Source organism: Equus asinus, chromosome 2, assembly GCF_041296235.1.
Source record: "Equus asinus isolate D_3611 breed Donkey chromosome 2, EquAss-T2T_v2, whole genome shotgun sequence".
Taxonomy (NCBI): domain Eukaryota; kingdom Metazoa; phylum Chordata; class Mammalia; order Perissodactyla; family Equidae; genus Equus; species Equus asinus.
In genome coordinates, this window is record NC_091791.1 from 13,088,072 (window position 1) to 13,112,317 (window position 24,246).

The 24,246-nt window shown below is 51.7% G+C and overlaps 1 protein-coding gene across 4 annotated transcripts in view; it reads left to right on the plus strand.

The window, feature by feature from the left end:
* RGS10 (regulator of G protein signaling 10) overlaps positions 1-16,453 on the plus strand; it is a 36,188-nt gene extending 19,735 nt beyond the window's left edge. For all 4 annotated transcript variants that reach the window (XM_014849235.3, XM_070482288.1, XM_014849236.3 and 1 more), the window contains 2 exons: positions 3,840-3,983; positions 15,987-16,453. In XM_014849235.3, coding sequence (XP_014704721.1) covers positions 3,840-3,983; positions 15,987-16,133 — 291 coding nt within the window. In that variant the 3' untranslated portion in view covers positions 16,134-16,453. The remainder of the gene's footprint in view (positions 1-3,839; positions 3,984-15,986) is intronic.
* Positions 16,454-24,246: the final 7,793 nt, after the last annotated feature.

Below are 24,246 nucleotides of genomic sequence, written 5' to 3' on the forward strand. Positions count from 1 at the left end.
GAGCAGAACTCGGTGACAGGCAGGGTGCGGGGGTGAGGGACATGTCGGAGGATGGCGCTTCCCAGCTTCCTGGAGTAGAGACCGCAGGACTTGCTGACCAGGAGGGGACCACTTCTTTCCTTGGTGTCAAGTTTGAGGTGTCTGTGGGACATCCAAGCCTACATTTCTAGAAATAGTTGGCTATATGGTCGGTAGCTTGGGAGAGAGGATTCAGCTGAAATCTTGGGGGAGCATGTCATGAGGAAAGTAGTCAGCCAAGGGCAGAACTCTGGGAAACCTCAGAATTGATGGGGGGGGGGCGGACAGAAGGACAAGGGCTGGCAAAGGAGACAGATAGAAACAGGGAGGTGCTGGAGAACCCTGAGAGGGCAGCAGAGGTGAGCAGGGCCAGGGGCAGAGAGCAGTCCAGAAGAAGGTCTGAGGGACTTAGCTAGGTGGAGGACATCGTGAGCTGGTGGGAAGCCAACCTGGCAGGTGGGCGGAAGCCAGCCTGAGTGGGCTGAGAAGTGGGTGGGAAGGAGAAAACGGAGACACAAAGTGCATGCTTTTCTTTTGAGATGTTTCAGTAAGAAAGTTGATGGTGCGGAGGAGGGTCGTTAGCTATAGGTGGAGCAAAAGGAGGTTTTGTTTCATTTTCCCAGTGGAAAAGTTGAAGCTTATTGGATGAGGGAGAGGAACCAGAACATACAAAGCAACTCTCTTCTGAGCTTCGGACTGTCGATGCCCTTGCCCTTCTGACTTGATGTCTGTTTCTGGGGCTGATGTTGAAAAGAAGTTGCTGCTTCTGCGCACGCGCTTGCTGAGAGCAGCTGCTGACTCCTGCCTGAGCATGATCATGGCTGAGGCACTGCCTGGCCTGCAAGGAAAGCCCCAGACTTGTGGGTGTCAGGGAGGAGCTCCTCTGGGTGCAAACACGCCCACAGGCCATCCTCAGGTTGAGGTCAGGAGTCATCACATGGGCCCAGGCAGGGTCCTTTTCCAGCACCTTCTGGGACGGGGTCACATGCCAGGCACATTTGCTCTCCACAGAGGATGTGCCCTGGTGGAGGCTGTAAGGGCCGGAGAAGCAGCCGGCTGCCCTTCCAGATCACAGACCCCGAATCACAGACCTGGGCAGCTCCACCCGTGGGTGGATGTTCTGTTCCTATCCTGATAGGAGCTATTACAGGGTTAACAAAGCTCTGGAAAATCTACCAAAATAACTCGAGAGGCTGGTTCTTCTTTTCTCTTGTGTTCTCAGCATGGACACCAGGCCTTCCCGTGACTGGCCTGAGGTCGGCAGGCCCGGGGTTTCCCTTTTCAGTCACGCTTCCTATCCGGGTGCAGATAAGCTCTGCGGCTGAAGCCATCACTCGGGGTGTCAGTCGGAGGTGGGTCCGGGGCTGCGTGCCTCAGGGACCCCACGCTGCTCCCCGACAGGGACTCAGGAGGGCTGGCTGGGGGCTGGAGGGTAGGGCTGAGCCAGGATTGTTGACCTACAGACCGCCCCCCACCCCCCAGAACCTGCTTCCTCTCCTCCTGGCCCCTCCCGCCCCCAACTCTACGCCTCCAGCTACTCATCACACTTCTGCTTTTCAGAACCACCCAAGATAGCTTGGATTTGTCTGGAAAACGTGTGTGTGTGACTGTTCAAGGGGCGGGGGGGACCTGAAGTGATTTCTGCCTCCTGAGCTCTCATGGAGTTTGCTCATCCTGTTGACTGGCTGAAACTCTGCTTTTATGAAGTATCATTAAAACAGGAAGCGGTTTTCCAAAAATCTTCCCTCCTGACAGAATGAGGGTGGTGGGAGGGAGGCTCATGGCCTCATGGGGGGGGGCGGGTCTTTGAGAGGCAAGCAGCCCCACACTGTGGCTGGCCTGGGTCTCCATGATGGTCTCCAGACTTGTCCCTTGGAATAGCCATATTTATCTTAAGATGCTCCTTGTGCCTTTGAGTCTGGCATCAGTTACTTGTTCATGTTGATGGTTGATCCGGAACAGACACCATGGCCTGGGCCTTGACCCCCACCTGGGCAGTCTTCCTGCAGGTCGTGTCAAGGCCTTCTTTCTGGGGGACAGGAGACGTCAGACCTCAGCCTCCTGGGGCCCTTTGCCAACTAGTCCCCAGAACCAAAATAAGTGAAAGGACTGCTTTCCCCCTCCTTTCAAGCACTAGGTATTGGAGCCTTCTGGTAGTTTCCTTAAGGCGAAAGGGTTTCAAAGCCTGGGATTTCCTAGCAAGTTCTCAGGGTGTGCGGGGCCCCAGGGGGGGTTCCCTGGAGAGAAGGGCAGTTTTCCAGGCCCCGGGAAGCCCCCTCGCTCCCCCCCACAACTCGTTGCTCCGCGACTGCATGTCAGAGGCGTTTATTGTCTGGCTTGCTCTGTAGGGTGAGGTAATTCTTGGGCTCTGATGTTTAGAGAAACAGCCCCCATCTTTGCTGCTGGGAGGTGCGAGTCCACGACATCTCCTTTCTCAAAAAAAAGAAAGAGAACCCTCCGGGTCCGCCCTGGAGGACCAGGCTCCTGTACCCGGCCCCTCAAGGAGGCCCGCTCTTTTTAAGACGCAGCACTCACAGGGGGCGTGTTCCTCCGCCAGCCACGGATGGTTTTGGTGCAACATCCGCCTGCTGGGCGCGCCTTTTCCAGCTGTGCACACGAGCCTCTCTTGATCCGGACCTGCTGGGGGCTGATGCTCTCCGGGCGAGACGCGCTTGGCCCTCAGGGAGGCCGCGAATGTCCCCTCCCTTGCTTACCCTCGTATCTCATTACCTGAAAAAAGCTCCCTGCCCTGGAATGCCGACAAACCCCACCACCTGGGGGTGGGGGGGGGGGGGGGGCGTATCTCGCAGGCGTGGATCTGAACCGAAACAGGAGGCCTTAGAGCCGATCAGTCCTAATCTCCCTGCAGTCTCCTTAATAAGTCACGTTGCCTCTCCCAGCCTGCGTTGCCTCCTCTGGGAAGTGGCGCTAACAGGAAATGGCATTTTGTTGGATGCTCAGGGATTTGGGAAATGGACCATGGCTGTAAATCACTTAGCATGTGCCTGGAGCACAGTAGGTGCTTGATACCTGGTGGGGTTGTGTCTGCATGCTTTAAATTGATTTTGTTTTATTGTGGTAAAATACACATAACAGGAATTTTACCATTTTAGCCATTTTGGGGCCTCTCATTTTAACCCTTGTAAAGGGTGTAGTTCAGCAGCATTAGGCACGTTCACCTTGTTGTATAGCCATTGCCACTGTCTAGTTGCTGAACTTTTTCATCACCCCAAACAGGAACCCCTTCCCCATGATGCCGTCACTGCCCATTGCCCCCTCCCGCTAGCCCTAGGCAACCACTCATCTTTCTGTCTCCATAGATTTGCCTATTCTGGATATTTCATATGAATAAAATTATGTAGTATGTTGCCTTTAGCGTCTGGTTTCTTTCACTTAGCATAACGCTTTCAAGGTTCATCCACGTTGGAGCATGGGTCAGTACTTCCTTCATTCATACTTTTTATGGCTGAATAGTATTCCCACGAGTCCTTAATTTGGAGAAGTCACAGGATGGTCCTGAGTGGTACAGAATGTCACTCACTCTGGGCCAGGATTCTTTCTGTCATTTCTCAATGGGTACTGTAACCATTTCGTGACAGGAGATGTGGCTACAGATGCATGGAAGGGGCGGGGGTGGGAGCTTAGGCTGACCACGAGCCCCGCCAGATCGAGCTTAGCTCTGGAGCCAAAGCCCCCAGCACTGCAGAGCCGTTTCTCTTCCTGCAGCAGCTCCTCTGGGTCTGGCTGGAGCAGAGAGCTAGGCTCAGACCGGGAAGTGCAGTGCCCACAGATAACAAACGGGCTCTCTGTGTCTCCCCTAGATGCAGGAAAAGGCAAAGGAGATCTACATGACCTTTTTGTCCAGCAAGGCATCGTCACAAGTCAACGTCGAGGGGCAGTCCCGGCTCAATGAGAAGATACTGGAAGAACCACACCCGCTGATGTTCCAGAAGCTCCAGGACCAGGTAAACTGACTTCCACACCTGCACCTTGATTTGAAAACTGACATTTATTCCCAGCCTGGAGGAGTTCAGCAAAACACTAAATATTAGACCCCCTTAGAAGCCGTCCCATCCAGCTGGGCAGACTGAGGCACCCTGAGGAGCCAGCGTTGGCGAGAGAGAGGATGGGAGTGCCAGGCTCAGGATTTGACCCAGAGGGGTCTCCCTCAGCCTGTGTACTCTTGGCCTCCACACAACCCCAACCAGCAGTGTTCTCTGTCTTCTCAGCCCAGGTTAGGGAGGCTGGGGCTATTTGAAGAGCCCACACTGAGGGAGCAACGTGAAAACTGCTGAAGGTAGGGAAAAGAGAAAAACTAGAAAGCAAGCCCAAGGACTCAAAGTGTCCAGGAACCCGGGCTGTTTTTTGTGCAAATATCCAAACATTGCCACCTACTTCTGGTGGCCCCATACATGAGCTAGTTCATAATGAGGCTCCTGAATCGTAATGAAAAGTTAACGCCTGGCAGCATATTCCACTTAAAACAGGGAAAATTAGGTTTAACGAATGACCTGTAAGGGATCAACTTTAGTTTTCGGGCAAATCTTCTTGTAAGGAATGCTGGCAGTCATAGGCAGAGGGAGGAGACCGCACTGGAGAGGTTTTCTCGACATGAATTTGCAGATCTGACCATTCACGGTGTGCTCTGTTCTTGCGAATGTTAGATAAACACTTGGAGACAAGGAACACAGACCAGTTTCAGACTTCTGCTGGCCCCATCCTTATCGAGGAGCAAAGGCCTTCCTTGGTACACAGGTGGAGACTAGCTTTTAATTTAATTCCTCAGTCCTCGAACGGGGAGCAAGCCTAGACCCACCTGGAGGGCTTGTAAGACAGACGCTGGGCCCCACCCCCAGAGTTAACCCTCAGATGCCGTGGTTCCCAAGTGGGTTGAGACTGTGCCATCCTAACAAGTTCCCGGGCGATGCTCATGCTGCGGGCCCAGGGACTACACTCTGAGAACCACTGGTCCCTTGCACTAGTTGGCCTTTTTTTGATCACCTGGAGTGTGCACAGACCCCACAGCATGTCCCAGCATCCAGGAGGCCTCATCTTTGCTCAGATCGCAAACAAATATACTGGTAGAAAATACAAATATGAGAAATAGTTTGAGAATGTTTTCCAACTGATACAGTGGCAAGTGTAAATTCCACATTGAATTCTCAATCAAATTTCAACTGGTGTTGAAGGAACTCCAACTCCAGTGAGCACGGGAGACTTGCTGAGGGCCTCCTGGAGGTGGTGATTTTGAGCCAATAGGAAGGATGCCATGGACATGGATTTGTGGAGAGAAAGTAAGTAGAATGTAAGGTCAAAAGGCAATTCTTGTGGCTGTAGCACCTGGGGATATCCACCCCAGCTGGACCTCAGAATCTTTTAAAAGCTGCCTATGATACTTGGAAGTGCAGCGTGAGAACCTCTATGAAGCCCCTCTGTTCTTTTCAATAACAACAGTATTTACCGTGCAGGGGTGCCCTCCTGTGCCCGATGCCCACTTGGCATGTATCATCTCGTTTAATCCCCAGTGAGGATTATTATTCCCATTTTGATGACGAGAAAAGCAATGTTTGGGGAGACTAAGTGGTTTGTTAGCACAGAGTCACACAGGTGGGAGGACGTGCTGGAGGCCAGTTCACTCTCGTCCACCTGCCTTCGAACGCTGTCTTCTCTCTGGCGCATCACAGCCTGTGCACCTCCCCCAGGCTCCCAGGCAGCCTCCCACTGCTCCTCAAAGCGCCAGGAGACAGCCGGAGCAGATGGGTTGGTCAGGCCTGTGAATACAGGCCGTCTCCGGGGCTGCAGGAGCCAAGGTGGTGAAGGATGAGATAAACCCATAGCGCTCCGGGCGGTGGGGTCTCCGGGCGGTGGGGGCTCCCAAGGACCCACGTCTCCTGCGGTGAGGCCTGTGACACATCTCAGAATGGAGTGGGACTTCTGTGACCTGGGCACACCCGACTGGACTCATACATTGGGGGCTGGCACAGGAAGGAGGAGACGCAAGGGACAGAGGAGGAGTTCTTTTAAGTGAGAAAGAAAAATATTTTAAAAATAACTTTTACCTACCTAACTAGAAAAGTCGTGCACGCTCAACGAAGGAAACTTGGGAAACCAAAATATAAAGATGAAAAAAAAAATCCATGATTTCATAGCTGGAGATAACCACTAGATAACTCTTGCTCTCTAGACTATCTTTTTTCCTGTAAATACGCGTAGGCACACGGATAACAAATGTGGCGCAGTGCGGTTCAAAGCGCTTAATGTAAAGAAAGTGCTTTTATCCCCTGCTGTTCAAAGCCATTTATTCGAGAGGGAGAAAGAGGCACTAACTCTCTTCCTGAGGCATAATTGAGGGAAAACGAGGCATTGGGAATCTGAGCTGACTCCACAGCGCGTCCCCGTGCAGGGGCTCTGGGTTCTGTTTTGTTCTGGAAAACTCTGCTCTCAGGGGCCTTGCCGGTAACCGTCAAGTTGTGTGCTCAGCACGGTCTGTGGTTCTCTGCTCCCAAAAGGGCCCCCCGAGAGCCCTGTTTTCCTAAAGGAAGGAGTGTGAAGCTGAGGGGAGCATGTCTGGAACCACAGGATTTCACAGAACTTCGAAAAGCCTCCTCAGCAGCTTTGGCGCCTTTGAGCACCGCTTGGCTCTCTCGCCGCCGAGCTGTCTGAGCAGGCTGCTTCTGTGCCCCCAACGCTTGTTTACCAGGAAAACTTGGAGGAGCCTCAGCCCCTCCTCATGGGGTTGGGGGGCAGTGCTCTGCACCCTGGAGGCTGCCGATAGGTCAGGGTGGACTTTGGGGCACAAACTGGAACCTAGAAGGATGTGAAAATCCTCCCTGAGCATCAAATTAGCTGACCCAACACCCATGAATCTTATTGAAAGGACAGCTTCCTGGGTCTTCCTTCAGGTCCTGTTTATTCCTAGTCTACACCGAGTTCTAACAGGGTCTGGATTTTCATTCACAGCAGGTTCGAAGTATGAGTAGAGGCTGCACAGTGATGGGTAGCAAGAAGCGATAGCTAACATCCAGGGAGGAGATAGGAAAACAATACTGAACCCAAAACCACAGCACAGTGATCTGGAGCCACTGAGCGTGGGGGCCCGCAGCCCACACACTGCACTGGGGCATCCCATGTGACATGATTAATGATCCCAACAGCCCCAAAGCATTGAGCACAACGTAAATGGTGGTCAGCGTATTCTGTGGAAAATGCGTTAGACATTTTAGTAGGCATTTCATCGAAACGATGTCTTAAGAGAAGTTTGGGGGCTTAAAACTTTGTGCCGTGGAAAATTCATGTAGTGGCAGCTGGTTCTCTGCTTGAATTCGGCTCTGCTGACCTGGCCCCGTGGGTGCTGTAAGGCCAGGAGAGCCGGGGCTGGGTGTCTCTTGGGTATTTTGGCTGCAAGTGAAAGGCTGCTGGTGGACGAATTTAAGTTGTAGGAAGCCGGAAGGAGGAGGCGACCTTACAAAGAGTTGGTTTCTTCCATGAATTGCCCTTCCCTGCAGTGTCGTTTTTTCTGTTATTGGTCCAGTCGTGGCGGGTCTGTTTCAGTTCCGGTTGTTTTGGTGGTGTGTGGACTTGCTCTTTCAGTCACTCTGTTATGCTGTAAGTATTGACGGAGGGCCTACTGTGTACCAGGGACTGTGCTAGGAGCTGTGTGTGCACTGAGCACCTGTCCTTCCACGGGGACAGACAAAGACATTCAACAGGTGATAGACTAAGAGTGACCCTACTTTGGGTCTAGTGGTTTGGGAGGGCTCCTTGAAAAGGTGGCTGAGATCTGAGTGGCAAGAAGGAGTCAAGGGAAAAGACTTGGGGGCAGGACCTTCCAGGGAGCAGCAATGGCAAGTGCAAAGGCCCTGGGGTAGGAATCACTGGATGTGTTGGGGGAGGTCAGTGTGGCCTGGAGTGTAGTGAGTGGCGAAGGTGGTAGAAGCTGAGTTGGGAGGGACTGGCTAGGGTTAGGCCCTAAGGCTGTAGTAACTGGTTTAATTTCAAGGATGTTGAACGGTGACTATTTATAGAATGTGCCAGTTGGGTTCATAAAGTTTGGTCCTCTTGAAAGCTGAGCACCTTGGCTCTGATTCCCAGCTCTGGCTGTGCCCATCCCTCATCTCTTGGGCAAGAGAATGTGGATGGCTCGGTACAGAGCCATCTCTGTTCCTAGACAGTCAGCTGGGAACCCACGACCTCCTGACTGTGGCTCATTTGTACCCAGATGGCCTGCCCCCTGCCCCTCCCTCTTCCTCCCCGCCCATCGCTTCCTGGACACTGAGCTCATATTCACTGTCATTATTTCTGTATGTCCGTCAGCCAGGAGAGGGAAGTGGGGGCTCATGTTCCAGTCCCGCCTCCATCTGACCCCCCCAGGTGGGTCCTGTTTCCTGGTGTGGCTTCCATTCTTCGATGTTAAAAAGTCGCTCCCTGACAGCCACAACCTTATTTTCTTAGACCTGCCTTTTTTCTCTTTTCTTTGACTTTAGAATTTAGTAGCTGTGAAACTTTGGGCAAGATGCGAGCCCTCTCTGTACCTCAGCGTCCTCATTTGTGAGAGGCGGGTTACGATAAGGCGGTTGTGAGGATGAAATGCACTGGTGCCTGTGAAGGCTCGCTCAGTGCCGGGCCTGGCTGCAGTCAGCGCTCTATGGGGTTCCCTGTGCGCGTCCATTAGAAGGCGACAGGAAGATGAACCTTAGCCAACATGGCAGATCTGCACTGGGGGCCATTTTGCCCCTGGGGGACATTGGGCAATGTCTACAGACATGTTTGGTTGTCACAGCTGGGGTGGGGGTGCTGCTGGCACCCAGTGGGTAGAGCCCAGGATGCTGCTAAAGACTCTCCAGGGACAAGCCAGGCCCCCGACACAGAAGTATCTGGTCCCAAATGTCAGCAGTGCCGAGATCGAGAAACCTGGTTTAATGTGACTTCCAACAGAGTAGCAGAGTTCACCTGCCTCTCTCCCACTGAGCCTCAGGGCCCCACCAAACACAGCAATGAGGTGTGTGGCCGTTTTTGCACCTCGGTGAATGCCGGGAGACGTTAAGACTGAAGCTCTGCACAGTTGTCATGGTGCTTTCCGGGGTGCGTCTCATTGACTCCCAAGGAGTCTTGGGGAAGGTGGGCCTGGCACCTCTGCTTACAGGGAGAATGTTCACTCTGTGGGAGGGCAGCCCATCTGAGCTGGAGAGGGGGACACAGCTTGAGCCCAGGGCTTCTGGGTCAGCCGGCTCTTCCTGCCTCAACCTGGTGCTCAGAGGCAAGCGGTGGTCTTTGTTCTTACCGTTCTGGTCTGTGCCGCCATTTTCCTGTCATGGATGCTGGGACAGCACCATTGCCTGTGGCATCTGAAGACCAACCAACGCTCTCACCTCCTTCTCCTTTCCCACTTTTGTCTCGCTTGCTCAGTTGTGCTTTCCTGGACCTCCAGCCCTGGCTGATTCTAGAACATTCCCGTCAGTTACTCAGGCACTGAGAGTCGGCTGCAACATGGAGGGATCGTATGAGTCACAGCAGGCTAACATGCTTTTCTTTGTACAAGAAATTACAGCTTCACTCTGTGCTGGCCCTGTCAGCTCCGTGGCCTGAACATGTGTCCCATTAACCCACATGGCTGGGAACTCCAGGGAGGAAGGGCAGCCCCAGACCAGCCAAGCCAGCACGAGCCGCGAGCACAACCCATTACTGCGTTGCTCGGAATTCTGGACAAGTGAATTTTTAAAATTATTTTTAATTGCTAAGTTACTACGTGTTCATTGTTAAGACAAAGAAAAGAAAATTCACACACCCCAGGAGGGTATGAAGGGAAAAGTTAAAATCACTCAGGCCCGCCCCTTCCAGCTTACTCCCTTGGTGACTCAAGGATGTCCTTCCAGACCCTTCCCTGAATGTTTAAGAATGGAACACTTTGAAATCTGCTCAGTGACTTGAGGTTGTGCCATTTGAAAGATTCAAAACAAAGTTCTCCTCTTGCGAGTTCCTCGGCACCAGTCACACACCTTTCTTGTTCCGGGCCCCCCGGTTGGAATTCCACAGCATAGCTTGGTCGTTCACTCTGGAACCACAAGGAGATTGAAGAAGGCGGAAGGGCCAAGGTCCTTGCAAATGGGACCTTGAGATCGTTGCTTTCTCGGGCTGTGAAAGAGAGGGCCGTGGGTTTGACGGGGAGCAGGTGCACTCATTCTTTTTCTGTAAATCTTACGCTTGAAGTGGATTTCGTGTGCTGCCAGGACACCCTCACCCAGGCTTCGGGGTTGGCGCTAAGTCTGGTCTGGGGAAGGCAGAGGGGAGGAGGCCTTCTCCACTGAAAAGGAAGTCCTCAACCTCTGGTGCTTAAAAAAAATTGAAAGACTTCAGTGAGATGTCAGTGCTCCCAGCCACATCCTTGACAGAGAAAGACCCATACGTCGGCTCCTTTTTAGCAGTGTCGTTTCTTTGAATTTCCCCAGAACCCAAGAAGTGAAAACACTTCCTTTTTAGACATCAGTGAGATGGGCTGAACCAGCTGGTGAGGACCCAGAGGTGGGGGAGGGGCTGCTGTGCCTTCTGGGGTCATTTAGGGGTCCACACCCTCTCCCAACCCCCTATTTCTCCACGTCTGCAGTGGCGGCTGGAGCTCGGGATTCTGGACGCCTCGGTCTTATGGGTGCCAGCTGACATTTGCTCCCAAAGATCAAGTCCAGTCCAGAAATTGGCATTTTCCAACGTGCATAGTCAGAAAGGGCAGGTCGTGGGTTTTCATTCAAATGGAAGGAAAGTTGGCTGCCTGCGTCTGCCGCAGCCATTTGCCTTCTGAGGGGTGGGGCAGGAAGCAGCGGATTTGAAATTTGAAATTAACTTTAAAATGGTGTTTAGGGAAAGAAGAGTGGGGTGTGGGCAGCAGAATAGCATTTAACTCTCCTCCTGATGGCAAAAGGCAAAATTAAAATACCTTCGCGTCATGTAGAAAGCGTGTCATTTGGGCCTTGGATTTGAGTATTATGGTCTCCAGGAAAAAGTGGACAAAGCGCCCTCCCTCCGTGTGACAGCACTGGACCCACGGGCCTGCAAGGGCATTTCACCCCGAGCAGGGGTCTCTCTGTCTCTTTCTGGAGTTCTGATCCCATCCCGGCACATCGTCCATCTCTGGCAGACCTGTCCAGGAAGCGGGAGGACTGTCCAGGGTGACAGAAACTTCCAGTGGCCCTCCCTGGCGCTTTGGGACAGGGTTGGCCTGAGCTGTCCTGTGTTGTCACCTGCTCTCTGCCAGCTGCCCTCAGTCCTTCTCCTGGGTGCACCCCATTCCCACTTCAGAAGAGGGGAGGCAGTCTTCCACTCAGGGCTGGGGACATCCCGTTTGTGCCCTGCCCCAACAGCCTCCTCGACGCCCAGCTGATTCTGTCATCATTTCATTGAAAGAGGCTGGAGGGAGTGGGCTGCTTTCTCCGTACTTCCTGTCTGTGTGGTGTGAACGCATGTCTACGGTCCAGGGGCTTGGGGAGAGAGCACATTCTAGAACCGCAATTCAGACAGCGGCGCTTGCCGCCTTCTCTCAGCAATTTCCACCTAAGAACTAAACCTAGTTCTTGAAACAGATATGAAATCCCACTAAAAACCTTTCTGTTGCATTAAAGGATTTATTTTTTTCCTCCTTGTACCCAGTTGGAATAACATGGTGGAGAGTTTTGAAAAGAAAGGAGGACGCATGTGGAGTTTAGGTCTTTTAAGGTCCTTGTCTTCTGAGAAGTCTTAAAAGATTTATTAGGCTTGAAATGCACTTAATTGAGACAGCGCTGGAGCCTTCATGGAGGGGCCTTCGAGGCTGGTTAAGCTGCTCGTCCTCTGTGCAGATGAGGATGCTTCAGGGCCGGGGTCCTTTCCCGGAGCAGCCAATTCTGAACACTCTCAAGTTGGAGCACCGCGTGGATATTTTCCCTTGCAGAAAGGCAAGCCCCAATCAATCACCCACTGGCCGGGCTCTGGAGAGGGAGGGGCGCCTTGGCTGTGTAATGGCCTTGTGTTGGGGCCCTTGTGCGTAGCTGCACATTGGCGGAAAGGCTCCCTTCTCCTTTTTCACCGAGAGTCCCACCTCCAGTGGCCTGCAGGATTGGATGCCCAGGCGACCATGCTAAACAGTTTACAGTCTGGGCATGCAGCTCACAGATGTGGGGCTGCCAAAACCCGAAACCTGCTGAGCCACAGCTGTCTTGGCAAAAAAAAAAAAAAAAAAAAAAGGCACGGAATGCAACTTAGCTGCCAACTTGAGTTTTCTGCTTCGTCGGCTGCCTGTCTCTCAGAACCGGCTGCTTTATGGCTCTGTGCCGATGGCCTCCGCCCACCTGGAGCCCCACCCCGCATCCCAGATGTGTCTCCCCCTTCCTCTTTCTCTTCCCTGCAGACAGCTTGAGATGTGTTGGTCAGGTCGGGGTCACAGTCTAGCCCTGGTGAGGCTGGTTCTCCCCATCAGAGAGTCCTGGTTTTGTAGAATCTTCTGGAGCCCCTAGGGCCATCTCATTTTCTGTGCTCAAGTAGCAGTGAGGTGAAATCAATAAGCAGACTCTATTAGTTTCCAAGGGCTGTCATAACCAATTATCACAAACTGAGTTGCTTAAGACCACAGAAATTTATTCTCTCACAGTTTGGGAGGCCAGAAGTCCACAATCAAGATGTTGGTGGCTGAGCTCCTTCTGGGTGCTCTAAGGAAGAACCCTTCCTTGGCTCTTCCTAGTTTCTGGAGGCTCCTGGCAATCCTTGGTGTTCTTGGCTTGTAGCTGCATCACTCTGATCTCTGCCTCTGTGTTCACATGGCCCTCTTAACCTCTGTGTGTCTGTGTGTCCTTCCCTCTTCTTATAAGGACACCACTCCAGGCAGGATGATGCCATCTTGAGATCCTCAACTAACCCTGATTCCAAATAAGGTCACATTCTGGGGTTCCAGATGGACCTAAATTTTGGGGGGACACCGTTCAACCCCCTACACTGACCTTTGGGATATTTATTTCCCATTTATACATACAAACACACTCTTAAATAACATATTTGACATCACCGTTTTTAGGTATAGGGCATTTTCAAAATTTGGTGTTCAGCCATTTAACATTCACGTACATTTTCCGTATTAAACTCTCTTTGCAGAATTCATTTTTAATGACTGCCTATCAGTCTGCCATATAAGTGGCAGTGTAGCCTAGTAGTTAGGAGTGTGGGCTCCAGAGCTAGACTGCCAGTGTTTGCATCCCACCTGCCTCTTTTGCTCACTCTTAGGGGCTGAATTGTAGCCCCCCAATCCTGCCTGGTGTGTGGTTAGAAGGCGCTCTTGACAGTGTTGGCACTACCCTGATTTATTTTGCCAGCCCTCCGTTGTTGCATGTTGAGTGGTTTTTGTTCGTTCGCTGGGTGAACATTTATTGGACCCTTGTTGTGGCCATTTACCCTGTGATAAATAAGGCTGTGGGCAGCAGCTGGGTGCACTGTCTTTGGCCACTTTCTTGGAAGAGGTTTTTAGGAGCGTTCTCCGTCCTCTAAGCCGGTCTTTGCTGCGCACCACCCGTGAGGGCCCTGTCTTAGGAGCACCCTGTTGCCCTGGGCTTCTAGGCCAGTGGCCAGTGGGAAGTCTGCTCTCCAGGCCCTGCACAGAAATATCCGGCAACTCACAGCCCTTGAAAATGAGGCCACGGGGAGTCTGATGGCTGCAGTTGTCTCCCAGTGACTCCGCAGCAGCACCAGGAGGTGGCGAGGGCTCCTGGAGAAGGAAGCCCAGCCTGAAGGACTTTAGGGGCATTTCATACCTGCCCACGGCAGGAAGGGGCCCTTATGCTCTTGTTAAATAGTTCGCAGCCCCCTCCCCTCGAGCTTGCTGGCACCATTGGAGTGCGAGGGGGAGAAGAGCCTGCAGTCTCTCGGGATCTCCTGGAGGCTGAGAGCCCTGCAGCCCCTGAGCCTCTCCTGAGCTTTCTCCTCAGCTGAACCTCCTTGCCCTCCCTCCCCCGCCTCCTCTGGCTCTGGGTGCCTCCAGCCCCGACCTTTTTTTCTCTCCTTTGAAGTGTGAGCCTCAGAGCCACCACAGGCAAACAGGATGTTCCACTCCCACATGCAGAGACTTCAGATGAGACGCTTGGGTCGAACCGCATCCTGCTGGCAGTGGTGGGTCCCATCTGCTGTGGACCTGGTGTGGGAGGGGGTGTAGGGCTGGGTGCCAGGAGGGGCACTCATGGAGCTGGTTTCATTCATCACTCTTTGAGCATCTGTTCCAGACTTTGAACCAGGTGGGCATCTCCAAGTTCCCTTTGGGGGCTCCCAAGCCTGGAAGGGCTGCATAATACAGGTGGTGAGGGATGGTGACACCTGCTTAGCACATTTGTAGGAGCCCACAAAATGACAATGGCATTTCTCATCTTCCAGCTCACCCCTGGCTATGATTTTTGTATTTTCTGGGAGGTTTTTTTTTTTTTTTAATAATTTCTCCAAACCTCAGCAAATAAGTTTAGGATTACCAGATTGCTACAAAATAGGTAACTGCTGTTGAGAGGCGCAAGGTGGGGCTTACAGAGGTGTGGTCTATCTGAACGGTTGGAAAGGACTGGAAGGCCACTGGGGGAAGGGCAGCAGCAGTTTTGAAGTTTAAAGAAAACCCAAAGTCCTAAATCTTTCCCTGGGTTATGGACTCTGCCGAGAGCAAAATGATTTCGGCAGTTCTCCTGTGCTTGAAGCTGTCTCGGGAAAATGAAGGTGGAAAGACCGAAGTTTCCAATTCTCCCATCACCCAGGCAGGTGTTCTGAGTCCTTAGACTCCGTCAGATGTTTAATTTACAAAATAGTTTGTGTGCATGTTGGGAGAGGGCGGATTTAAAAGATGTCAGGGTTTTGCCACCCACTTGATAACCCCACCTGGCAGTGAGTGACATTCTAGACACCTCTGGAACTTTCCACTGGTTGAGCCCACGGTAGCATGGTAGTGCAGTAAGTGAGGGCAGCAGGGTGCAGGTGTGGATTTTTAGTCTGCCGAAGGTCCTGAAAGTTCAGTCGAAACGCCTGAGAGAGAGAGGAAGGGAGAGAGAGATTTCTCAAATGAGACTGTCCCCTTGACAGCCAGAAATTGCTTCCCTTTTTCTATCTCCTTTCCCCACCCCTTTTGTAGGGCAAGGGAGGAGGGGGGCATAGGATAGAGTAGGGGAGAGGGGATGCTGGGAATAGGGACTGGGGCTGAGAAGAGAGGGGGACGACCCTCTGAGGACCTGCAGTGCGGCAGGTGGCAGTCCTCAAATCCAGGAGCTTAGGCTCCATCAGGGGTCCTCCTCTCGCACCTGACAAGCATACCTTAGAATCGTTCCTTGCCCAGAGACGTGCTCCAGGGCCTGTGTGCGTGCTGTGCGTATGCAGGGATTTTCATTCTGCAGCTGACTGCTGTTTCCTTTAATTAGGGCTGTGCCCGAAGCCTCTCCTTGCTAAGACTATAATTTCACTCCCCGGCCCTGCACTGAATAAGCCCCATTTTGTTTCTGGGCATAATAACAGGTTGGTTTGAGATCTTGGATGCCAGATCTGGGGGTCTCGACGACATTGGCATCATCTGATAGGATAGTGGCCTTTACAACACCACCGTCTCTACAGGAGCTGTTTCTATTCGCTGTCTCAAATTCCTGGAGAAATACGTCCCTGGATTATCTATCCAAATAAAGTAGAGATTCTTAAAGGACTTCTTGATACGAGGGTACAAATCAGTGCTCTGTGAATCTATACTTCCGTGGAAAATAAAGATAGATTTCCTCGTGTGACTCTCTGAGCTATAATACTCCATTGAGATTATTTCATAATGACCCAAAACATCCAGGAAATCCGCCTCGTCTAGCACACGACTGACTTTAGCTCTCTTTGTGTGTGTTTTGCACGTATTTGTATTCTTTGGCGCATGTAGGTATTTAATAAATATTTAAGAGGATGATTCATGGCCTGATTAGCTTCATCCTTCAGACTCTTTTTCTCTTCCTCCTTAGATCTTCAACCTCATGAAGTATGACAGCTACAGCCGCTTCTTGAAGTCTGACTTGTTTTTAAAACACAAGCGAACCGAGGAAGAGGAAGAAGACGCACCCGATGCTCAAAGTGCAGCTAAAAGAGCTTCAAGAATTTATAACACATGAGCCCCCCGGGGAGCCAATGGGACTGGCAGCTTTCCGAAGCAGAGGAACTCCCTCTCAGGACCGTGCAGGGTTTATAATTGCTTTGTTATCTGCAAGGACCGAAATGTACAAAACCCTTCAGTGGGATATGTGTATTTTATTAACTGCTTGACCAGTAAGTTTTGCATGATGGTTAATCTTACATAAAAAAATGAATAGCTTCGAAGTTTTAGTTCACACACACATGCACAAAAAAAGGTGGAAAGAGTCCTTAAACACTGGACACTTTAAGCATTTTTTAGCTTTATTAAACGTCATGTGAGGCCACCAGGTGAAACTTATAGCCGCCTCTTACCTTTTAAGTCTTTGCCCTGCCTCTGTGGGAGGGGTCGTGATATCCACAGATTTACTTGGCGAATCAGCTCAAGGATGAGTTGATCTGACAAACTCAGGCCACCGGGGGTGTTGTCTCTTGGGCACCTCTTGGCTTAAAGACTTCTCAAGAGCGAGTTCAGTGGTAGGGAAAGGAAATTCATCACTGCCGGCCTCTACGGATCTGGGGAGCTGCGTGTGAGCCTCAGCAGATCGTTCTGATTTCTTGTGCGTGAGTTTGTCCTGGTTTTGCCCACAATCTGTGACATTTCTTGCAACACAGATAAATAGTTCATCTTGACAGAAACAAGATCTCAACCAGGAAGAAAGAAAGACAAATGGGGAATTGTTCAGAGTCCCCATGGCAGCTCAAGGTGATGTTGAACGGGATGTGGCACACAGCCCGTGCCAATGATGGAGGTGGTGGCATGTTCCCTTCTCCCATAGCCCCTCTGGGGACATTGGAACCCTTTCTTCTGTGCACCTACCCTTTGCTGGACTGGTTACCTCCGGGTGTGAGACTTCAACAAGGGAAAGACATGCTGGCTCTGAAAGCCTCTTCTTGGGTGGAGAGGCTGTGAGCGAAGTCCTGCTCGGCCCAGGCACCCCGCGCCCTTTTAGAGGGGAGCCCAGCAGAGCACGAGGTCAGGCACAGTCCCCTTCTGCGAATTGTTCCCGCCATCTGCTGCTGCCCGACCTGCTCCTGCATGTTTGCCAAACCTTAAACTCCCATTTGTGCACACAAAGCACCCAGCTTCTGTTACTTGTGAGCCTTCTGACTCAGGCTTTCCCATTTGCAGAATTCCCTGATGTTGAGGGTGACTGCATAATTTATCAATCAAACCAGGATACTTTTGAGAGAGAAGAGGAGTGAGTTTAATAATTACACTGGGATAAGAGGCTTGAGCTGGTTCTGTTCTGGGTGAACCACTTCTCATGGTCATCCTAGTGATGACCATCCCCTAGTGTGACCTCTCGGGTGGTTCCCCCAGATTTTCTAGCCTCATTGTCCGTTCACTATGAGTGAATGCTTCCTGTCGTTCCATCTTGGGCCTGGGAAAAGATGGCCTTCAGGGAGCCATTCGCTGCTGAGAACGGAGTCATCCAACTGAGTGTTCATTAGAAGTGGCAAATGCTCGATCCCCCTACAGGGGGTTCTCCGTTTCCTTGGGACATCCCAGACGGACCTTCTCTCTGCCTGGGACGAGAGAGAGTGATGCTGAGAATGACACCGAAGGGCCATGCCATCCGAGAAATTCAGTCCGTCTTCAAGCAGAGTAGATCGATATACTTCTAAGAGTAGGGATTAAAAACAGCATGGGTTCTCTAGCTCAGCTTGCAGTTTCCTAACTAGAAAAGTGCAGGGATGCAGACCCACCCCATGGCACAGTTGCAGATAGAGTGTAATTTCGGGGCACCATGGAGCTGAACAACCCGCTCAGGGCTCCCTTTGGAGAGCCTGTGCAGGCAGGTCCCAGAGGCTGCCGGTGTGCTGAGAACCCTCTTTCTGGCTTTTACCCTTTTACCTCTGAGTTCAGAGACCCTTTGAGGTGGCGCTCTCTTTATAAGCATTTGAATAAAGGAAACAGCCAGAGATAGCAGGAAGATTTTCGACCAAAAGCAAAGCCTTTGCTTAGGAGCTGCCTGAAAAGCTGAATGTCAGTGGGGTGGTGGGCCTATAACTTAAACCACAGCTGACTCCTACCAGCGTGAACTCACACCACTTCCTCCAGCTTCCTCCCGCCTGGCTGCCTATGTCTATGCCACTTGCAGAACCGAGGCATGGACAGAACTCAGCTTCCTGAGGCCATTGCAAGAGTGACACTGTAGGGAACCCACATAGCCGGATAGATGCTTCTACCAGCTTTTCACTTTCCCCCTGTGTCTGTCTGTCCATCCATGCGTTTACTGAGCAATATTTGTGTCTGTAATGTGCTAGGACTGTCAGGTGCTGAGATTCAGCAGGGGGAACACAGCAGCTGTGATGATTCATGCTCTAGGGGAGTTTCACATGTAGGTTTTATTATTCAGGTCTGGCGAGGCCAACAGATCAGGAGAGCACTGCCACTGAAAAGGGAGTTTGTTACAGTCTCTACGAGGAGGGGGCATGCCGAACCACGCAGGGGCACTGGGGAAGCACCAGGGTCGGTCAGGAGGCAGAGGGAGCAGGGAAAACGTGGGCAAGAGCCTTTATTGTGGTTTCCTGGGGAAAGGCAGGGCAGGGTAAGCAGGCTTAGGATTGGCTGGTCTGAATAATTTCCGTGGGCGCTGGGGCAGAGGGACTGTCCCTACTTGTCTGGCACCTGGCTCTGGGTCATGAGGCCAAGTGGCCCAGAGTGTGAGAGCCCAGTAAAGGAGGAGGGTGGCAACAGAGCTCTGGATTGGTTAGTTTGCACGTGAAAGACGTGCTCCTGTCTCTAGGAATTAGCTAGCCCTGGGAGGGACCGTACCTGGAGAGTCAACAAGGCCCTAGATGTCAAAGCATCAGAATAAAAAACACGTGAATACAACAGCCTGCAGGGTCTCAGACTGTCAGCCTGCAGGGCATAGATGTTGTGTCTGATGGAGCATGTGTTTTAAAGCTTTCAATGCAAGTTCATTGGGCAGAGCATGAGTGTAATCTCCAGTTGGCCGCAGGCCCCACCATTCCCTATTGCATTATAACAGGCCACTCACATAACTGTGTTATCTGCTAGCTCTGTAGTTTGTGCCCTGATCTCCATTTCCCACGTGCGGAGAACATGGCCTGGGAGACATGTTCCCCTGTGACTTTGCCGTCATTAATTATACCTCCAAATCCACTCTGCTGACCCAGCTGGCTTTCTCAGAGTAAACTGTGGTCCAGAGTCCTGCATGGTCCCACCGTCTCAATTGCAGAATGACCCTGGAAGGCGTGGTGGGGACCACCTCACACTTGCAGAGTGCCTTCCAAGTGCCTCTTTCCCATTGCGTCATACATAAAACCTTAAAAAGTGGGAGAACAGCCAGTAGACTCTGAGGCTGGAACCAAACCTTGTTTCCTGACCCCTTCTCCCTTTTTGGTCTGTCCTCTGCTTGGACAGGCCCCAGGGAAACCCATAGCTGGGGTGAATACTTGCCTTTTGGCGAAGATGCTCATTTACTTACACAACAGATATCTAATGAGCACCAACAACGTCCCAGGCCAAATGCTAGCTACAGGGATGACAGAAGGAGGCATCAACTCTGCCTGCAGGGAGCAGCTGGTCAGATGAGACAAGGTCTTTACCAAACGCTCTGTTACCAGAAAGAAAGGGATCGGTCCCTGGGAGAGACACGGATGGGAAACACTGGGTGGTTGTGTTCATCTCTTAAGTTTACAAGCTCAGTTGTTTTGTTTTCCCCCTAAATATCAGGATGTTAAACTTCGTGTTGACACTGGTGGTGATTTTTTTTGAAAAACACGACAATAAGTACTCTGGTCTTACAAGGAGAAGCTTTTTCATTCCAGTCTCGGGTGAACTCTAGAGAATGAAGAATTAGTTAATGAAGTTTCCCGTTATGGTTTTGCTGATGAGGACATACGTCCCTTCCTGTGTTACGGAGTTGGGAGCTGATGAATTGGTACCCAACTCGCAGGTCCCGGCTCTGCTTTCGGGAGCATGCTTTGCTTACAAGCTTGTAGACTATGAGGCAAGCACCGCCATGACTCACATTCTGTCATTATTTACTTTCATTTTGGCTGCAGATGTTCTGGAACTTGCATTTATATAAGTGCTAAATAGTCTTGTTGTACCATTAGCTTCCAGGGTTTTTAAGTTGTGTTTCTTCCCCAGGTTGGTTGCATACAATGCCGTGAGCACTGTAAAAGGGCTGGTGCCTGGGTGTGCCCTCGTGCACAGCTGGGGGCAGGGCAGAATCACCATCAAAATGGGGCCCAAATCTTGGACAGAACCCTGGGCTCTCCCTGGATTCCCACAGGCACTGCTAGCTTTGCAAGTCCAAAGTTGCTCGAGCAGAAACCTGGGGCTCCCTCTTCTTGGGGCCTCTTGTAGGTTGTGGCCTCACTGGATGGAAGGTTTCATCGTGTTGCATCCCCCTGGAGAAAGGGGGGGCCTTTTCCCGATTCCCACAAAGCCACTGTGTAGGGGCAGCTGGAAGTGGCCCGAGTGACTCCCCTTTCCTGCACTTCTATGTCTGATCTGTCAGTGAGCCCTCTAGATTCTTCTCCAAAATCTAGCTTGGATGCGTCCATGCCTTCTCATCTCCACGGCCCCAGGCCCTGACCCAGCTGCCTCCCTCACCCCTTGCCTGGGTGGCTGTCACAGCCTCCTCACTGCTCAGTCCTCCTCATTCACGCCCCCTCCCCATCTTCATCCAGTATCCATCTTTTAAAAGCAGAAACCTGACCATGCTGCTCACTTGCATAAGCCCCTTCTGTGCCTTTCTTTGTTCTCAGCGTAGAAATTCAGATCCTGACCATGGCCTCACGGCCACAAGGCCAAGAGAGCAGAGCCCAGCCGCACCTTGCCTTTGCCCCTCTGTGGCTCCTTGAGCAGGGCATGGGTGCTGCTCTCTGCAGCCTCTGCACAGGCTGGCTCCTCCTGACCTTGGCATGGTCAGCTCCTTCCCTTCTTTCCAGTCTCAGGCCAACTGTAAGCTCCTGGGAGAGGTCTTTCCTGAGGACCCTGCTAAGCAGCCACCTGCCCTTATGCCCCTTCCCAGCCCCTTCAGAGCACTGGTACATAGCTATTTATCTGTTACCGGTTTGTGGCCTCTCTCCTTAAGGACGTGGACTGGGTGTGTTTCGAGATGTTCCCAGAGGGGAGCCTGGTGCCTGGCCCAGAGGCACCTCCATAAATATTTCCTGAGTGAGCGAATCAATGCCAAATTTGTCAGGATCTCAAGTTTTGGTTGATCTCAGTCACATCCTGGCACTTCAGTGTTGCCCCTGGCTAATGGCCAACCCTTGTGATTGTCACAAAAATGCAGAATTGGGAGGACCAGAGAGGCCCACTATTTCCTGAGCGTCCCCCATGGGCTGAGCACGGGGCAAGGTGCACTGCAGAGGTAGGGAGCTTGTGCAGTGGGCGTGGCTCCCACTGTATCAGTGCAGACCTGACCTTCAGAGGCTCTGCACCTGCACCCGGCTGCCGTGGCTCCGGAACCCAGGGCTTTTAGACCCACAGCCCACCATCTTTCACTCCACTGAGCTGGGCCACATTTCAGCTCAGGCAAATCTTTGGCCATTTCAGCTAGAAATGGAAGTCTCTGTTCTCTCAGGGAGCAGGCCACCACTCAGCGCCATCTTGGCTCATTCTTCCTTTTCTTCTGCAGGACATGCAGAGGGGGCCTCCCCCCAGCCAGAGAGGTGGAGTCAAATGCTCCTTTAAAAAGTCTGGCTTTCTATTTGCAACTAGTTTTTTTTTTCCTTTAGCAGTATATTATGACCATCTTTCCATGCCAATAAACATAATTATACACCATTAAGAAAAAAATCTCGAGATTATCTAGGAAAGATGACTGTTTCCCTTGTGCTAATTCCAGCACAGTTTATATGCTGTTTTGCAACGTGGGCAAACTGTTTTCTTCTTATTTAAGCATTTAAACTCTGTTTTTTAAACTGTTATGGCATACAGATCGCCTAAGAGTAACAGATGTCTACTTGATAGAGATGTTCCCAGGAAAGGAATCCGCTGCTGCTTGGTCTCCAGAGGAAGGATGCCTTTGCAAGTATGTGGCTTTTGGTCCACATGTCGCCCCTCTCACCCTCGTAAGAACAGGGTAAGAGAGACAGAGCCGCAGGCTGCCTTGTGAATATCTGTATTTACAGATCCTTGGGATTATAGAGCTGACACCCTGGTCTCCCAGGAGGGCTGTGTCTGCCTCTCCCAGAGGGAGTATTTCTCTGAGTTCCTAGGTGGGTGAGGTCACTGTCCATGACCTAGAGACATGAAAATGTGGGTCCACCTTTACTAAATTTGCAGCTTTCCCCAGAATCTTAGCAGTGGAGAGCCTCTCTCAATTATCTTGATTATTATTATTTTTTACTATTGGTTAGCATGAGAGTTTTGGTTAAGATCACATCATGGAGTTAACTGCCTAAATCCTAACCCAGCTCCATCGCTTATTTGCTGCGTGATCTTGGACAAGTCATGTATCTTTCCAAGCCGAAGTTTCCTCCCCTGTTGATGGGGATGACATTGGTCCCAACATAAGATTCAATGAGATAACACATGCAATGTACTTGGCACAGTACCTAGCCCATAAGGGGTCAATAAATATTTGTGGTCCAGAGAGGTCGTGTGGTCCGTCCAAGGTCACACAGGGAAGGTGTGGCAGATTCCTGGTCTGGGCTAATTTCTGACTCCTTGGTTGGGGCTCTTCCTCCACATCATCATGGTTTGAGTGGCCACAAGAAGAGATCCGGGGTCAGGGAGCTGAATCTGAATGTCCTTCAGATGACTGAGGTGGAAAGTGGGTAGGTCTCCTGGCAGGAGAGGGTGAAGGCTGGGAGGACCTGCGAGGGCAGCCAGGGAGGTGAGGGGGAGGCCCGAGTGGGCCTAGGATTGCGTAACAAGGCTGAGAGATGGCTCCATTGCCAACCTGGAGCGAGCTTCCTGGTCTAGCCAAGTGGCCAAGTTAAAGGGACAGAAGTCTGAGAGAGGGTCGCTGACGAGGGAAAAGCAATGAAAACAAGAAGCTGTGTGTCCCCTCTGGAGGCATTCGCATCTGAAGAAGGGGAAGGGAATCCAGGAGATGTCCTTTGGGGAGCCGCTTGTATCCTCGGTGACTTTCTCTTGGCATGTGAGAATGATGGTTTCCCAGGAAGGAGCTGCCCACGTGCTCTGCTCTGTGTCGAGCTCCCCAGACTCCCGGCAGAGGAGCAACTCGCTGGGCGACAACCTTCCTGAAGTTCCTGGCTCGGGCTCACGGGGGCGCTGGTGAGCCGTGGAGGGAGAGAGCAGCTGGGCTCCCCGCTAGGAGGGCCCTTGCAGCGAGGGAGGACCCCCTAAGGCCCTGGGCACCACCTGGGGAGGGGGGGGTCCCCCCAGAGAGGCCCCCTGTGGCGCCCCCTTCCAGGTCCGGCTGTAAAAGGGTCTTTGTGCTAATCAGCTTCCGAGAGCCCAGGTCCAGGGATGGGGCAGCCTTCGAACTGCCAAGTGTGTGCCAGGTGACCAAGGCAGCCGCCCTAGCTTCCAGGTGTGAGTGGCACAGGGGCTGGGACTAGGCAAGAAGGCGGGACAGCTGCCCCTTCCTAGCCCCCACAGCGCCATGGCTGCGCTGAGGTTTTCTTTCTCTTCCTGTCACCGGTTCTTGACCCCGGCTCCTGTCCTATCCGCTCCCCCACCCCGCCCCGCCCCGCCCCCAGCTTGGCCTCTGCTGGCCCCAAAGACCGCAGATATTCACCAGGCCATCAGCGGAAGACTGTTTTGTTCATTTCATTTATTTCTAAAGTCTAATTTTTTTAAACGGCTAATTTTTTTTAAACACTTGGAAACAATGTTTTGATGTGAGTGTATTACTTAAAAAACTGCAGGACTAAACTGCCTGTTAGGAAAGTTAAACATATTAACAAAGAGATCAAGAAATGACTGGCTGTGTGCACAGAGGCTTAAGGATTTAAAATGGTTGAGATATTAAATTTCTCCCTTTCCCATTGCTGGATTTTAAAAGAGTATCTCCAAATCCTCATCTTTTATCTCTGGTGTTTGTTCTGAAATGTAGTTATTATTTCTGAAGCTTCCAAGATAAGAGGCTAAAATTTCACTCTTTCCTCTCCAGCTCTCTGGGATGCATTATT